The sequence below is a fragment of the Dendrobates tinctorius genome, unplaced genomic scaffold (genome assembly GCF_039654945.1).
Source record: "Dendrobates tinctorius isolate UK_male_01 unplaced genomic scaffold, ASM3965494v1 ptg000137l, whole genome shotgun sequence".
Classification (NCBI taxonomy): Eukaryota; Metazoa; Chordata; class Amphibia; order Anura; family Dendrobatidae; genus Dendrobates; species Dendrobates tinctorius.
The window spans coordinates 1,232,570-1,250,574 of NW_027361805.1; the positions used below are offsets into that span (position 1 = coordinate 1,232,570).

An 18,005-nucleotide genomic window follows, 5' to 3' on the forward strand; every position below is an offset into this window, starting at 1 on the left:
GTAGTTTGACTGGCAAGATGACGTTGAGAGACCGTAGTTCCTGTGAAACGCTGAATAAGTCAGACTCAGGCCAGACAGTAGGCTTAACTAAGACTTATGACCGTACCAACCGAGGGAGCTGGGCGGGGAACGGAACAGACAGAAAAAGGAATGTGATGACTAAACAGTGTCTGATGACGCAGACAGACTGTAACTGGAGGGCCAAAGATCAGGGCCGATATTCTGACCGCTGGGGGCGGTGGAGGCCTAACGTAAAGATGAGGCCGGATGACAGATGGAGACGGTTCTCTCAACCTGTGGGGCAAGATGTAGTGAGTACCCGGTCTCGAGATCCTGGGGTTATGCTGTGTGTTCAATCCCCACAGGTTTGAACAGAGGAGGGAGGTATGTGGTGTAATGACCACTGTGTCCGCTAGGGGGCGCTGTGTGGATGTCCCAAGAGAGAGGATGATTGGCAGAATCCTGAAGGACCATTATGTATCTCAAGGTGGGTGGCCTTGAGATGGAGACTGATGTGTGTGTTGATCAGCAGTAATACTGCTGAGGTGTTGGGTCAATGTGTAAGGGAGAAGTCTCCAGGTAGCTGGGGAGACGGGCGGTCCCAGTTACCTACAAACCCACCCAGGGGGTGTGTTTAAGAACGATGTTGCAAAGTGTGTGTGTGAAGGGTTCAAGGACCTGTGATGAGGTCATAGCCATGTGACCCGGTGGGCGTGGCTAAGGACCATATAAGGTGGCCAGGGTAGGTCACGTGGTGAATGCAGGGACCTGGTTGGTCCGTTGTGAAAGGTCCCGCTGGGAGATGTGTCTCCTGGCTAACAGCATGTGGAGTGGCTGTGTGTAATGGCTGCACATGCCTGATGATTCCCTGAAGGGAATGGATGTCTGCAGCATGGAGAAACAGCCATGAGGAAACCCTGACGTGGGTGAGATAACTATGAGGCTGAAGAGCCTGTGTGTGCCAACCTGTGTGACCACAGGGAGGACAGAGAGAAGCTCTGTCAAGGACGCTATGCTGATATGAACTTTATGTTGCTTGCTTTGGTTTATGCTGCATAAATAAACCGCATGGACTAAAATGGTTTTATGGAAAACACGTGCCGGATCTGGTTTTGTGGCGGCTAAGCGAGAATCCCCTATGTGAATCACAGCGCTATCTAAATATATATATATATATATATATATATATATATATATATATATATATATATATATATATATATATATATATACACTCACTGGCCACTTTATTAGGTACACCTGTCCAACTGTGTGTTAAGACTTAATTTCTAATCAGCCAATCACATGGCGGCAACTCAGTGCATTTAGGCATGTAGACATGGTCAAGACAATCTCCTGCAGTTCAAACCGAGCATCAGTATGGGGAAGAAAGGTGATTTGAGTGCCTTTGAACGTGGCATGATTGTTGGTGCCAGAAGGGCTGGTCTGAGTATTTCAGAAACTGCTGATCTACTGGGATTTTCACGCACAACCATCTCTAGGGTTTACAGAGAATGGTCCGAAAAAGAAAAAAAATCCAGTGAGCGGCAGTTCTGTGGCCGGAAATGCCTTGTTGATGCCAGAGGTCAGAGGAGAATGGGCAGACTGGTTCGAGCTGATAGAAAGGCAACAGTGACTCAAATTGCCACCCGTTACAACCAAGGTAGGCAGAAGAGCATCTCTGAACGCACAGTGCGTCGAACTTTGAGGCAGATGGGCTACAGCAGCAGAAGACCACACCGGGTACCACTCCTCTCAGCTAAGAACAGGAAACTGAGGCTACAATTTGCACAAGCTCATCGAAATTGGACAGTAGAAGATTGGAAAAACGTTGCCTGGTCTGATGAGTCTCGATTTCTGCTGCGACATTCGGATGGTAGGGTCAGAATTTGGCGTAAACAACATGAAAGCATGGATCCATCCTGCCTTGTATCAACGGTTCAGGCTGGTGGTGGTGGTGTCATGGTGTGGGGAATTTTTTCTTGGCACTCTTTGGGCCCCTTGGTACCAATTGAGCATCGTTGCAACGCCACAGCCTACCTGAGTATTGTTGCTGACCATGTCCATCCCTTTATGACCACAATGTACCCAACATCTGATGGCTACTTTCAGCAGGATAATGCGCCATGTCATAAAGCTCGAATCATCTCAGATTGGTTTCTTGAACATGACAATGAGTTCACTGTACTCAAATGGCCTCCTCAGTCACCAGATCTCAATCCAATAGAGCATCTTTGGGATGTGGTGGAACGGGAGATTCGCATCAGGGATGTGCAGCCGACAAATCTGCGCCAACTGTGTGATGCCATCATGTCAATATGGTCCAAAATCTCTGAGGAATGCTTCCAGCACCTTGTTGAATCTCTGCCACGAAGAATTGAGGCAGTTCTGAAGGCAAAAGGGGGTTCAACCCGTTACTAGCATGGTGTACCTAATAAAGTGGCCAGTGAGTGTATATACACTCACTGGCCACTTTATTAGGTACACCATGCTAGTAACGGGTTGGACCCCCTTTTGCCTTCAGAACTGCCTCAATTCTTCGTGGCAGAGATTCAACAAGGTGCTGGAAGCATTCCTCAGAGATTTTGGACCATATTGACATGATGGCATCACACAGTTGGCGCAGATTTGTCGGCTGCACATCCCTGATGCGAATCTCCCGTTCCACCACATCCCAAAGATGCTCTATTGGATTGAGATCTGGTGACTGAGGAGGCCATTTGAGTACAGTGAACTCATTGTCATGTTCAAGAAACCAATCTGAGATGATTCGAGCTTTATGACATGGCGCATTATCCTGCTGAAAGTAGCCATCAGATGTTGGGTACATTGTGGTCATAAAGGGATGGACATGGTCAGCAACAATACTCAGGTAGGCTGTGGCGTTGCAACGATGCTCAATTGGTACCAAGGGGCCCAAAGAGTGCCAAGAAAAAATTCCCCACACCTTGACACCACCACCACCAGCCTGAACCGTTGATACAAGGCAGGATGGATCCATGCTTTCATGTTGTTTACGCCAAATTCTGACCCTACCATCCGAATGTCGCAGCAGAAATCGAGACTCATCAGACCAGGCAACGTTTTTCCAATCTTCTACTGTCCAATTTCGATGAGCTTGTGCAAATTGTAGCCTCAGTTTCCTGTTCTTAGCTGAGAGGAGTGGTACCCGGTGTGGTCTTCTGCTGCTGTAGCCCATCTGCCTCAAAGTTCGACGCACTGTGCGTTCAGAGATGCTCTTCTGCCTACCTTGGTTGTAACGGGTGGCAATTTGAGTCACTGTTGCCTTTCTATCAGCTCGAACCAGTCTGCCCTTTCTCCTCTGACCTCTGGCATCAACAAGGCATTTCCGGCCACAGAACTGCCGCTCACTGGATTTTTTTTCTTTTTCGGACCATTCTCTGTAAACCCTAGAGATGGTTGTGCGTGAAAATCCCAGTAGATCAGCAGTTTCTGAAATACTCAGACCAGCCCTTCTGGCACCAACAATCATGCCACGTTCAAAGGCACTCAAATCACCTTTCTTCCCCATACTGATGCTCGGTTTGAACTGCAGGAGATTGTCTTGACCATGTCTACATGCCTAAATGCACTGAGTTGCCGCCATGTGATTGGCAGATTAGAAATTAAGTCTTAACACACAGTTGGACAGGTGTACCTAATAAAGTGGCCAGTGAGTGTATATACACTGTATATGCATTCTATGTGTATATATCTATTCTTTGGTTTGTGATTGAAAACCTGTCATTGGGCTCCATTTCCATTTTGCAAGCCTGTGAGAAATTCTCGGCATACGTATGCCATACGGATTACATACGGATGCTTACATGGGAAAAATACGTGGCCACACTCTGACAATGGATGACATACGGAGCACTATTTAGGGACCATTTATGCGTATTACGGCCGTATAATACGGTCCGTATTTTTATACGTTGTGCGTGACGCTGGCCTAAAACTTCCACTACGTGCTTGTTTGTGGGAATCATCTATGGAGTGAAAATGGTCACTACAACCATAGGTGAATTCCCAGAGGGCTGTCATTTACAAAATGGGATCACTTCGGGGGGGGGGGGGGCTCTGCTGTTCTGGCACTTAGTGGCTCTGCAAAGTGCCAGAACAGCAGAATCCCCCCTGACGTGACCCCATTTTGGAAATGATACCCCTCTGGGAATTCGTCTTCTGGTGTAGTGATCCCTTTCACTCCATAGATGACTATCGGATTTCAGCCAACCTCCAAAGGTTAAATGGTACTCCTTCCCTTCTGAGCCCTGCTGTGCACCCAAACAGCAGTTTTCCACCATATATGGGGTATCAGCATACTCAGAAGAAAATGCACAACAACGTTTATGGTGTCTTTTCACCTCTTTCCCTTGTGAAAATAAAAAATATTGGGGCTAAAGTTAGATTTTTGTGAGAAAAAGGAAAACTTTTTTTCCTTTATTTATTAACTATTTTTGTGTGACATAATGCTCTGGTTTAAGGGCATAATAATTAAAATTTGAAAATTGTAAAATTTTCACCAAATTTCTGATATTTTCAGAAATAAATTAATATCAAGGAATTATTTTACCAGTATCATGAAGTACAACATGTCTCAAAATCAGTGGGATTCGCTGAAGCGTTCCAGAGTTATTACCTCCTTAAAGACACTGGTCAGACTTGAAAAAATTGGCCTTCTCAGTCACGAAGGCGAAAAACAGGCTTTGTCGCAAAAGGGTTAAGGGTAAAGGCCGGGGTTCGTCTGGAATCTGCCAAATGGAGTCACTTGCGTCAAATCTGCCCAAGGTAGCAGTTTTGAGCTTGCGGCTTCTGACAGACGTAACAAAGCTATGTTTTGTGAATACGTTTCCGCAATTAAGGACAAGAAAGATTTTTCTTACCTAGTGATGCGTCAATCTGGTAACTCTCCACAATACTGTCCTCATACTGATCCTTGTGTCCTTCTAAATACTTCCACTCCTCAATGGAGAAATGGACAGTGATGTCCTCAAACCTTACAGGAACCTAATGTGCACATATACAAACTCATTAGGAATTTTCAAAACAATTTTTGCTTTATTTGACAGCTCATTAGCTAACCTAGCCATTAAAGACACTAATTTTTATCCTAAATAAAGTCAGCCATAAAACAAAAAAGTTCAATATAACACCAAAAGAAAAGAAGCTTTATATACGGCCATATATTAATTAAAACAATATTTTTTCGTTAACCCCTTTATGACATTAGACGTACTATCCCGCCCAAGTGACCTGGGACTTAATTCCCATGGATAGGATAGTATGTCATAGCGATCAGCGGCGCCCCCGGGGGGTAGCGCAGCTGATCGCGGCCGGGTGTCAACTGATTATCACAGCTGACATCCAGCACTATGTGTCAGGGGCGGTCACGGACCGCCTCCGGCACGTTAACTCCTGGCACACTGCGATCAAACATGATCGCAGTGTACTGGGGATTAGGGAAGCATCGGCAGGGAGGGGGGCTCCCTCCGTGCTTCCCTGAGACCCCCAGCGCAGAGTGATGTGCTGCGCTGCTCTGGGGCCCTCCTTCCCTGCAGGTCCAAGATGGCGGCAGGGGCCTTCGGGGGCCTGCAGGGAGGCGGCTTCCTTAGTGCCTGCAGAGCGCAGGCATGAGGAGTCCTTGTGTAGCGCCTGTCAGATTGCTGATCTGACACAGCGCTGTGTGATGTGTCAGATCAGCGATCTCTGAAAAAATCCAAAGGAATGGAAAAAAAAGCCGGGCTTCTTAAACCCGCGCTGACCAGAAACACACCTTCCGCAGCAGAGGTAACAGAAAAAATCCTTTAATGAGCCTACGCGTTTCGTGGCTTAAACCAGCCACTTCATCAGGGCCTTTTTTTTTTCCATTCCTTTGGATTTTTTCATGTATTGCCAGCGGGACACCAGCGACGACCGGATATCTAGGAGTGATTCCCAGTTTGTTGTGACTCTCACAACTATAGCAGGTGAGTCTAACTGATTGGGGATTTCATTGCGGTTTCTTAATAGACGATACACCCTATGTGCGCTTCCTATTTTTGTTTATTCTAGATCAGCGATCTTGAAACAATCACTGACCTCAGGGAGACCAGTTGGTCTACTAGGCATTGCTCCCACCTAGCCAGAATCCTACTCCACGCTGATGAGGGGCAACACCCAGAAACAGCTGTCTGTGGATGGATACCTGGCCTTGGTATTTACCTTGTCATATCTGTAAACTAGTAAAGAGCTGGATATTGACTTAAAGGGCCACTTAATATGGTGGTAATGGTGGTTTCCGAAAGGAGCCACCCCTTGGCTGGGTCCTTCCCTGGAGGAAGATCTGGCTAGTGCCGTGTTTGAGACTCTTAAATGAGGCTCCACGGACTTTATTTGCATATTAGATTAGCGATCTGACACGTCACAGTGATGTCCCCCCTTAGGACAAAGAAAGTAAAAAAAAAAAAATATTCCCTAATAAATTTATTTTTTGGAAATAAAAAAACCCAAAACAATAAAAGTACACATATTTAGTATCGCCGCGTCCGTAACGACCCGCCCTATAAAACTGTCCCACTAGTTAACCCCTTAAGTAAACCCCTTAAAAAATAAAATAAAAAACAAAGCAAAAAGCAATGCTTTATCATACCGCCGAACAAAAAGTGCTATAACCCTCGATCAAAAAGACGGATATAAATCACCATGGTACCGCTGAAAACGTCATCTTTTATTTCCATTTTCCCATTAGGGTTAGGGCTAGGGATAGGGCTGAGATTAGGGTTAGGGGTGTGTTGGGGTTAGGGTTGGAGTTAGAATTGGGGGGTTTCCACTGTTTAGGCACATCAGGTGCTCTTCAAACGCAACATGGCGTCTGATCTCAATTCCAGCCAATTTTGCGTTGAAAAAGTCAAACGGTACTCCTCTTCCAAGCTCTGCCATGCGCCCAAACAGTGGTTTACCCCCACATATTGGGTATCAGCCTACTCAGGACAAATTGGAAAAATAAAAAATTGGGGGCAAAAATATCATTTTTGTGTAAAAAAATTTGATTTTTTATTGGTCTACATTATAAACTTCTGTGAAGCCCTTGGGGGTTCAAAGTGCTCACCACACATATAGATAAGTTCCTTGGGGGGGTCTAGTTTCCAAAATGGGGTCAGGTGTGGGGGGTTTCAAGTTTAGGCACATCAGAGGCTCTCCAAATGCGACATGACACCCGCAGACCATTCCATCAAAGTCTGCATTAAAAAACGTCACTACTTCCCTTCCAAGCCCCGACGTGTGCCCATACAGTAGTTTTCTCTGACATATGGGGTATCAGCATACTCAGGATAAATTTGACAACAACTTTTGGGGCCCAATTTCTCCTGTTACCCTTGAGAAAATAAAAAATTGGGGACTAAAAGATCACGTTTGTGGAAAAAATATGATTTTTTTTATTTTCACTCCCGGGCGTTATAAACTTCTGTGAAGCCCTTGGGGGTTCAAAGTGCTCACCACACATCTAGATAAGTTCCTTGGGGGGTCTAGTTTCCAAAATGGTGTCATTTGTGGGGAGTTTCCACTGTTCTGGCACATGAGGGGCTTTCCAAAAGCAACATGGCGTCCGATCTCAATTCCAGCCAAAAAAGTCAAATGGCGCGGCTGGCGCGGCTTCCCTTCCTAGCTCTGTCGTGCGCCCAAATAGTGGTTTACCCCCACATATGGGGTATCAGCGTACTCAGGACAAATTTCACAATAACTTTTGGGGTCCTGTTACCCTTGGAAAAATAAAAATTGAGGGTGAAAAGATCATTTTTGTGAAAAAAATATGATTTTTTAATTGTACGGCTGTACGTTATAAACTTCTGTGAAGCCTTTGGGGGTTCAATGTTCTCACCACACATCTAGATAAGTTCCTTGGGGGGTCTAGTTTCCAAAATGGGGTTACTTGTGGGGGGTTTCCACTGTTTAGGTACATCAGAGGCTCTGCAAACGTGACATGGCGTCCAATCTGAATTCCAGCCAATTATGCATTGAAAAAGTCAAACGGCGCTCCTTCCCTTCTGAGCTCTGCCATGCGCTGAAACAGTGGTTCCCCCCACATATCAGGTATCAGCGTACTCAGGAGAAACTGCACAATAACTTTTGCAGTCCAATTTCTCCTGTTACCCTTGGTAAAATAAAAAAAATTGGACCTGAAGTAATTTTTTTGTGAAAAAAAGTTAAATGTTCATTTTTTTTTAAACATTCAAAAAATTCCTGTGAAGCACCTGAAGGGTTAATAAACTTCTTGAATATGGTTTTGAGCGCCTGGAGGGGTGCAGTTTTTAGAATGGTGTCACTTTTGGGTATTTTCTGTCATATAGACTCCTCAAAGTGACTTCAAATGTGATGTGGTCCGTAAAAATAAAATGGTGTTGCAAAAATGAGAAATCGCTGGTCAACTTTTAACCCATACAACTTCCTAACAAAAAAAAACTTTGGTTCCAAAATTGTGCTGATGTAAAGTAATCATATGTGAAGTGTTATTTATTAAGCTTTTTGTGTGCCATAGCTCTGTGATTTAAGGGCATAAAAATTCAAAGTTGGAAAATTGCGAAATTTTCAAAATTTTTGCCAAATTTCCATTTTTTTCAAAAATAAACGCAAGTTATATCAATGAAATTTTACCACTACCATGAAGTACAATATGTCACGCGAAAACAATGTCAGAATCACCAGGATCCATGGAAGCGTTTCAGAGTTATTACCTCATAAAGGGACAGTGGTCAGAATTGTAAAAAAAAAAACACCATTGGGGGTTAAGGGGTTAATTCTTTTGAGATCCTTGCTATTAGAAGTGGAAATAAAGAACAAAAACAACATATTCTGAATAAAAATAGAGGAGCAAGAGAAGCTGACTACAAACTAAAATGTGTATATACAAATGCACAGAGCATGGCAAGCAAGGAGAATTGGAGCTGATGTCATAGGCATCACTAAAACTTGGTGGGATGATACACAAGACTGGAATACAAACCTTGAAGGCTACAACTTATTTATTAGAAACAGGATTAACAAGAGAGGAAGAGGTGTTGCATTGTATATTAGGAAAATGTATATCTCCACAGAGATCCAAGCTTCAGAGAATGGAAACTCTGTATAAACTGTTTGCGTAAGAATACAAGGAGAAAAGGACAGAAAGGACACTATTGTAGGTGCTTGCTGTAAGCCACCTGGACAGACTGAAGATATGGATGAAATCTTTTTACATCAGATGTCTCTGTTCTCAAAAAAGTATGACATAGTAATCCTGGAAGATTTTAATTAACCAGATATTTGTTAGGAATCTCTCTCAGGCAAAAGTAATGGGTCCAGAAAATTCATATCTCTTGCTGACAAGTTTATCTTTCAAAAGGTAGAAGAGAGAAAAAGAGGATCTGCAATCTTGGACCTAATTCTTACCAACAGGGAGGGAATAGTTGAGGAAGTAAATGTGGTTGGGAATTTAGGAGGCAGCGATCACGCTATCCTTGAATTTTGGATTACAAGAGGAGCAAAACCAGTAAGGACTCAGACTTTAAAGTTGGACTTCAGAAAGGCAGATTTTAATGGAGAAATATGGTAGGAAAGGTCCAATGGCTGGATGTTCTAAAGGGCAGAAATGTCCAAGAAGGATGGGAGATTTTGCTAAATGAAATTCTCATTGCACAATTGGTAACAATCCCGAAAAGAATGAAGAATTAGAAGCATTTAAAGAGACCAAGATAGATGAACATATAACTTAATCACTTGTGAAAAAAGGAAAAAAAATGTATATTAATTGGAAAGAGGAGGGCATATCTAAAAAAGAATATAATGCTGTTTGAAGAGAATGCAGACAAGCGTTAGAAAAGCTAAAGCCAGTCATGAAGTGAGGCCTGCAAGGGAGACCAAAAGCAGTAAAAAATATTTTGGGGGTATGTCAAAAGCAAAAGAAAAGTCAAAGATGTAGAATTTTTACAAAATGAAAAGGGTGAAGTAGTAAAAAATGATGTTGAGAAGGATAAACTTTTAAATTGCTATTTTGCATGTGTTCTCCAAGAAAGCAATTGTAACATCAACTGATCTTCACGGTGCCATCGAAGGAATGAAAGAATCCAAACTATCTATAAGCAGAGAGATAGGAAGAAACACTTAGCTAATTTAAATGAATTTAAATCAATGGTCCAGATGAATTACATCCTACGATACTGAAAGAGTTAGCAGAGGAAATTGCAGAACCACTAGCCAGAATCTTTGAAAATTCCTAGAGAACAGAAGTCACAGAGGACTGTAAAAGTGCAAATTTTGTCACTATTCCTCAAAAAAGGAAAAAAGAAGGGGCCAGGAAATTACAGGCCAGTGAGCCTTACAGTAATTGACAAGAGCCAGCATAGGTTTGTAGCAAGCAAGTCATGCCAGACTAATCTAATTTCCTTCTATGATGGAATCACTGACTGGCTGGATAAGGGAAATGCGGTATAGTATATATCGACTTCAGCAAAGCATTTGAAAAAGTATCTTATACGATCTTTATTGAAAAAAATGATGTATGGAATTAACAAGGCTAGTTAGGTGGATTCATAACTGGCTCAGTGATCGGACTCAAAGTGTAGTAATAAATGGTTGCACATCCAATTGGAAGAGTGTTTCAAGTGGGGTAGCACAAGGTTGTATCCTGGTCCCAGTGTTGTTCAACAATTCTATAAATGATTTAGATTTAGATAGGCTTTAACAATGGGCAGTGACTAACAGAATAGTAGTTAACATGGACAAATGCAAGATACTACATCTGGGCAAGAAAAATGAAAATTACATCTACAGAATGGGAGGAATAGAACTAAGCAATAGCACGTGTGAAAAGACTTGGGTATACTCATAGATCACATACTGCACATAAGTCAACAGTGTGATGCAGCAGCAAAAAAAGGTAAACACAGTTCTAGGATCTATTAAGAGAAGCACAGAGTCTAGTTCACGTGAAGTAATTATCCCCCTCTACTCCTCTTTGGTCAGGTCTCATCTGGGATACTGTGTCCAGTTCTTGGCATATTTAAAAAAAAAAAACATTGAAAAACTGGAGCACGTTCAGAAAAGAGATACCAGGATGGTGAGCGGACTGCAAAATGTGTCCTATGAGGAACAGTTAAAGGATCTGGGAATGTTTAGCTTGCTTTTTTGCAAAAGGCTAATGAGGAGACATAATAGCTGTCTACAAATTTCTGAAGGGATGTCACAGTGTAGAATGATCATCCTTATTCTCATTTCCACATGGAAACACAAGAAGTAATGGAATGAAACTGAAAGGGAAAAGATACCTTCTCCTACTGTATCCTCACCCATCCCTGTAGACTGTGAGCCCTCATGGGCAGGGTCCCCTCTCCTTATGTACTTGTGTGTCCCTTGTCTTACTCATGTTTATTAAACTTGTCTATATATCCCCTTTTCACATGTACAGCACCATGGAATAAATGGCGCTATATAAATGCATAATAATATAGATATTAGAAAAAAATTTTTTAACAGTGAGGGAGATTAATGAGTGGAACAGGCTGACACGAGGGGTGGAGAGTTCTCCTTCAATGGAAGTCTTCAAACAGAGGCTGGACCGACATGTCTGCAATGGTTTAGTGAATCCTTTGCTGCATTGACCAGGACCTTGGACACGATGACCATTGAGGTCCCTTATAACTGTAACATTCTATGAAATATTTCCTATCTCTGAAGGAAAATGAGGAATCCAGAGCTAGGATCAGGTAGCACTCACAAAGTTCCAGTGTTAACCATAGTATAGGTTCTGCAGTGGCCTAGTAGAGGGTCAACTGGGCTATCGTAGGTTGCCTGGTTGGATCTAGATCGCTAATCCACCTAATCTATGGCGGTATACAGTAGCGCTATTGACTCGAGAAATACCTAGTGGCAAAAAAAAAATAATTTCTCAACATCTGTAACATTTTGTCACCAGGTTTTTGCTACCACATTTGACAGCAGCATATTGTAAATTATGTTTGTAAAGGTGTACCCCGTGCACCACTCTGCAGCTTGTGCAGATTTGGTACAACCCTCCACTACCACATTTGACAGCAGCATATTGTAAATTATGTTTGTAAAGGTGTACCCCGTGCACCACTCTGCAGCTTGTGCAGATTTGGTACAACCCTCCACTAGGATGTGAAAACTATCCAAGGCACTGTGCAATCTCCTTCCGAAAATTTTAATTGACAAAAGTGTACACACAGGAAATACAATGTTTGACCACGTTCCTTTTTTATTTATTTGCAGGGGGCATTTATGCACATGTAATCGAAGTACATGTATCAAAGTACTACTGGCAGTTATTACATGGATGAATGTGACACGCATCTCTATTCTCTTCATACAGGTAACCAGCTTTTCCAATCTCTGCTCTGAATCCACTCCTGTGTCTCCATTCAATGTCAGCAAGCAGTTAATCCTGAATGCTATCTATGTGTTTTCAACTATGCAAGCTTATATCTGGTATATAGTTTTTTCAACTTACTCTGCTTGTCCCCTTATGTTGTGAGGTCAAGAAACTTTTCAAAGTGCTTTATGATCCATGTAGTGCTGGACATGTGTTTATTTGACCACAACATTTTATTGGGTCCTGGTGTCTCAATTTAGTGTGATTGATTAACGAGGAGAGAGAGCAAAAAAAAAAAAAAATCTTAGCCTTAACCTCCTATATATTCAGACATAGCTAGGGGGAGCATTTATGCAGGGGGCATTTATGCACATGTAATCGAAGTACATGTATCAAAGTACTACTGGCAGTTATAACATGGCAGTTAGACAGGGCAGGAGACAGGTAAGACATTTATATACATCTACTCCCTGTACATTTGGAGCACATCAAATATATACCATATGCATTTGTGTAATTTTTATCCTGGCCGCTGCATTCACACACATCCACCGCCCTGGCATTAACTCTCTACACTCCATCCATATCGGCCCCTCGCTCCTTTCCTCTATGTATAGCACTCACGCGCTTTTCATATTGTTAAATTGCACAGACCCAGTCAGTCCCACCATTCAACATCAGAGAGGCTCTCACAAATCACTTAACCATCTGCTCACTCTTTCTATCCTACTTCTCCTAGTCACAGGAGACTTTGCACCCAACCCTGGTCCCCCATGTTATAGAAAGTCAAACCCCCCAACTGCCACACTCAGAAACCCCTCTAATCTTATTAATATTCCCTGCATACCATCTGTCTCTCTTAATTGTGCACTTTGGAATTCTCGCTCAGTGTGTAACAAACTCTCCTTGATTCATGACTTTTTCCTTTCTAATTCTCTTAACCTCCTGGCTCTTACTGAAACCTGGATACAGCAGTCAGACACTACCGCTGCTGCTGCTCTTTCATACGGGGGGGCTACACTTCTCTCATACCCCAATATCAGACAATAGAGCAGGTGGAGGCGTTGGTCTTCTCCTATCACCAAAATGTACATTTCAGGTTATCCCTCAACTACCCTCACTAGTCTTCCCTTCTTTTGAGGTCCATGCTGTCAGACTCTACACCCCCTTCTCCATGCGAGTGGTGGTGGTATATCGTCCGCCCGGCCCCTCCCATCAGTTCCTGGATCATTTTGCCACTTGGCTTCCACATTTTCTCTCCTGTGACATCCTTACCCTCATCATGGGAGATTTCAACATCCCCATTGCTCCTCCCCTCTCACCATCTGCTACTCACCTTTTATCTCTAACCTCCTCATTTGGCCTTTCGCAGCTTACTAATTTTCCAACGCATGAAGACAGAAACTCCCTCGACTTGGTCTTCTCTCGGCTTTGCGCAGTGGATGATTTTGCAAACTCCCCTCTCCCGCTCTCTGACCACAATCTTCTTTCATTCTCTATCAAGAACTGCCAGGCTGCTCAGATCACCCCCACTGTCCAGACTTATAGAAACATACAGGCCATTAACACCCAGAAACTTATGAAGAACTTGCAGTCTTCTTTGGCCCCTATCTCCTCCCTCTCATGTCCTGATTCTGCATTGAAGCATTACAATGAAACACTTCAAAGTGCCCTGGATGAATTTGCACCCCCTATAAATAGAACACCACAACGCAGACGGCGACAACCCTGGCACACGGTGCAAACACGTTTCCTGCAGCGGTGCACCAAATGCGCCGAGCGTCTGTGGAGAAAATACAATCTACATGAAGATTTCATCCATTTTAAGTTTATGCTTAGAACATACAACACTGCCCTTCACCTCTCCAAACAAGCCTATTTCAACACCCTCATCACCTCACTGTCCAATAACCCGAAACGTCTCTTTGACACTTTTCATTCTCTACTCAATCCAAGAGTACAGGCTCCAACCACGGAGCTCCGAGCTGACGATCTGGCCAATTACTTCAAAGAAAAAATTGACCAGATTCGACAGGAAATTATCTCCCAATCACCTCATACCATGCACTGTTCTCCCTTCCCCACTGCATCTAACTCACTCTGATTTTGAACCAGTCACAGAAGAAGTAAGCAGGCTCCTTGCATCTTCTCGCCCAACCACTTGCACCAGTGACCCATTTCCGTCACATCTCCTCCAGTCCCTTTCCCCTGCTATGACCCCTCACCTAACTAAAATATTTAACCTCTCTCTCTCTTCTGGTATTTTTCCCTCCTCATTTAAGCATGCCATCATACATCCACTACGTAAAAAACCATCCCTCGACCAAAACTGTGCCGCTCACTATAGACCTGTCTCTAATCTTCCCTTCATCTCTAAACTCCTGGAACGCCTGGTCCACTCCCGTCTTATCCGCTATCTCTCAGAAAACTCTGTTCTCGACCCTCTCCAATCCGGTTTCCACTCTTTACACTCCACTGAAACTGCCCTCACTACAGTCACTAATGATCTGCTAACAGCTAAATCAAATGGTCATTACTCCATGCTAATTCTCTTGGATCTCTCTGCAGCATTCGACTCTGTGGATCATCAGCTCCTCCTCACTATGCTCCGTTCCATTGGCCTCAAGGACACTGTTCTCTCATGGTTCTCCTCCTATCTCTCCGACCGCTCCTTTACTGTATCTTTTGCCGGTTCCTCCTCCTCTCACCTTCCCCTTACTGTTGTGGTCCCTCAAGGTTCGGTTCTAGGCCCCCTCCTCTTCTCCTTGTACACTGCCCCTATTGGTCAAACAATCAGTAGACTTGGTTTCCAGTACCATCTCTATGCTGATGACACCCAATTATACGCTTCTTCTCCTGACATCACGCCAGCCTTTCTAGAAAACACCGGCGATTGTCTAAACGCTGTGTCTAATATCATATCCTCACTATATCTGAAACTGAACCTGTCAAAGACTGAACTCCTGGTGTTTCCTCCCTCTACTAATGTACCTATACCCGACATTGCCATTTCTGTGTGTGGTTCCACTATTACTCCCCAGCAACAGGCCCGCTGTCTTGGGGTCATACTTGATTCCGAGCTTTCCTTTGCCCCCCACATTCGATCACTGGCTCGCTCTTGTCATCTGCACCTCAAAAACATTTCTAGAATTCGACCTTTTCTTACTTTTGACTCTGCAAAAACTCTTACTGTTTCTCTTATTCATTCTCGTCTCGACTATTGTAACTATCTTCTAATCGGTCTCCCTCTTACCAAACTCTCCCCTCTCCAATCTGACTTGAATGCTGCTGCCAGGCTCATATTCCTCACCAATCGTTACACCGATGCCTCTACCTTGTGCCAGTCATTACACTGGCTACCCATCCACTCCAGAATTCAGTATAAACTTATTACCCTCACCCACAAAGCCCTCCATAGCTCAGCACCACCTTACAACTCCTCCCTTGTTTCAGTATACCACCCTACCCGCGCCCTCCGTTCTGCTGATGACCAGAGGTTAGCATCCTCAATAGTCAGAACCTCCCACTCCGGTCTCCAAGACTTTACACGTGCCGCGCCAATTCTTTGGAATGCACTTCCCAGGTCAATACGATTAGTCCCCAATCCTCACAATTTTAAGCGTGCCCTGAAAACGCATTTATTCAGACTGGCCTATCGCCTCAACACATTAACCTAATCTATCCCTGTGTGGCACAGCCAAAAGTTTTACCATAACCAGATTTCCCGCATCATGTTCCCACATGCTTTATGCATCCATTAGCCCTCTGTGTTTGTACTGTTACACACTTAACATTATGGCTGGTCCATACAATCAGGGCAACTGTTACCACCCACCTTTCGTGTCTACCTCTTTCCTCATAGACTGTAAGCTTGCGAGCAGGGCCCTCATTCCTCTTGGTATTTGTTATAATCTACTGTATGTGATTATTGTTATGCTGTAATGTCTATTGTCTGTACAAATCCCCTCTGAAATGTTAAGCGCTGTGGAATATGTTGGCGCTATAAAAATAAAATTTATTATTATTATTTTTTTTGCTAAATAAAGGCCCTGCATGGACATGTTGCATTTCCTGTGAGTACACTGGTGTCAAAGCTTTATTGAAGGAGATTGCTCAGTGCCTTGGATACTTGGATTTGTTAGCATAATGTAGAGGCAGAGAACCTGATTCTAGCAATGTATCACTTACAGAGCTGCTTGCTGTCATTTTGGTAAAATACCTGTTTTAGCTGCTGCAGATCTAAAAATTATCTGAATGTTGAGTCCTGTATAACCCCATCCACAGCACTGATTGGCAGATTTCTGCCTATTTTCAGTGTCTTCAGGAAGTTGAAAATCAGTAGTGCAGGCGGGGTTATAAATAGCTCATGAATATAGAGGACTACATAGAAGCAGGTTTACTAGTCCTCTAGTGTTAATCTCCTGTTTATAAAACACTGATTTCATCAAAACTACACTAAGCAGCCCTGTAAATGATACATCATGGGAATCAGAGTCTCTGTCTCTACAAAATGCTGGTCTCAGATTAGATGGCAAAACCTGTTGACAGATTCCCTTTAATGGCTCGAGACTTATAAGAAAATAAAAGATAAAAAAAAAACATATTTTTTAGGTTTCTGGGATGTGCATCTGACCCAGCCATGAGGTATGATAAAAGCCAGTCTTCTAAAATATCTGAGACGTCTCAATAAAGTTGAAGTAGTTAGTCATGCAAAGAAAATTAATTACATTAGTTAGACAGATTCTCCGATAGTGAAGATGGAGAAGATAATTTTAGCTAGTTCTGGTCAGCAATGGAAAATCATCTAGTACATGCAAGACTCTCACAAAGACAAAAACATGCTGGGTATACTAATATCAATTCACCGTCACTCATGAAAAATACTTTATTAAATATGCATTAAAACTACCTATTACGACATACTAATAGTGCAAGTTAACCCCTTAGCGACAGAGCCAGTTTGCAGCTTAATGACCAGCCCAATTTTTACAATTCTGACCACTGTCCCTTTATGAGGTTATAACTCTGGAACGCTTTAATGGATCCCGCTGATTCTGAGAAAGTTTTTTCGTGACATATTGTACTTCATGTTAGTGATAAAATTTCTTCGATAAGTCTTGTGTTTATTTATGAAAAAAACGGAAATATGGCGAAAATTTTGCAATTTTAAAACTTTAAATTTTTATGCCCTTAAATCAGAGAGATGTGTCACACAAATTTCTTAATCAATAACATTTCCCACATGTCTACTTTACATCAGCACAATTTTGGAAGCAAAATTTTTTTTGTAAGTAAGTTATAAGGGTTAAAAGTTGACCAGCGATTTCATTTTTACAGCGAAATTTACAAAACCATATTTTTTAGGGACCACATCATATTTAACCCTTTCGCGCCTGAGCCTGTTTTTGCCTTCGTGACCAGGCCAATTTTTTCAATTCTGACCAGTGTCACTTTATGAGGCCATAACTCTAGAACGCTTCAACGGATCCTGCTGATTCTGACAATGTTTTCTCATGACATATTGTACTTCAGGATAGTGGTAAAATTTCTTAGATATGATCTGCGCTTATATGTTAAAAAAATCGAAATTTGGCAAAAATTTTGAAAATTTTGCAATTTTCAAACTTTTAATTTTTATGCCCTTAAATCAGAGAGTGATATT

At 42.7% G+C, this 18,005-nt stretch overlaps 1 protein-coding gene across 2 annotated transcripts in view; it reads right to left on the bottom strand.

Moving 5' to 3' along the window:
• Positions 1-18,005, bottom strand: part of LOC141048591 (gastrula zinc finger protein XlCGF66.1-like) — a 104,336-nt gene that overhangs the window by 47,593 nt on the left and 38,738 nt on the right. For both annotated transcript variants that reach the window (XM_073544332.1, XM_073544333.1), the window contains one exon: positions 4,884-5,007. In XM_073544332.1, the coding sequence (XP_073400433.1) occupies positions 4,884-5,007 (124 nt within the window). The remainder of the gene's footprint in view (positions 1-4,883; positions 5,008-18,005) is intronic.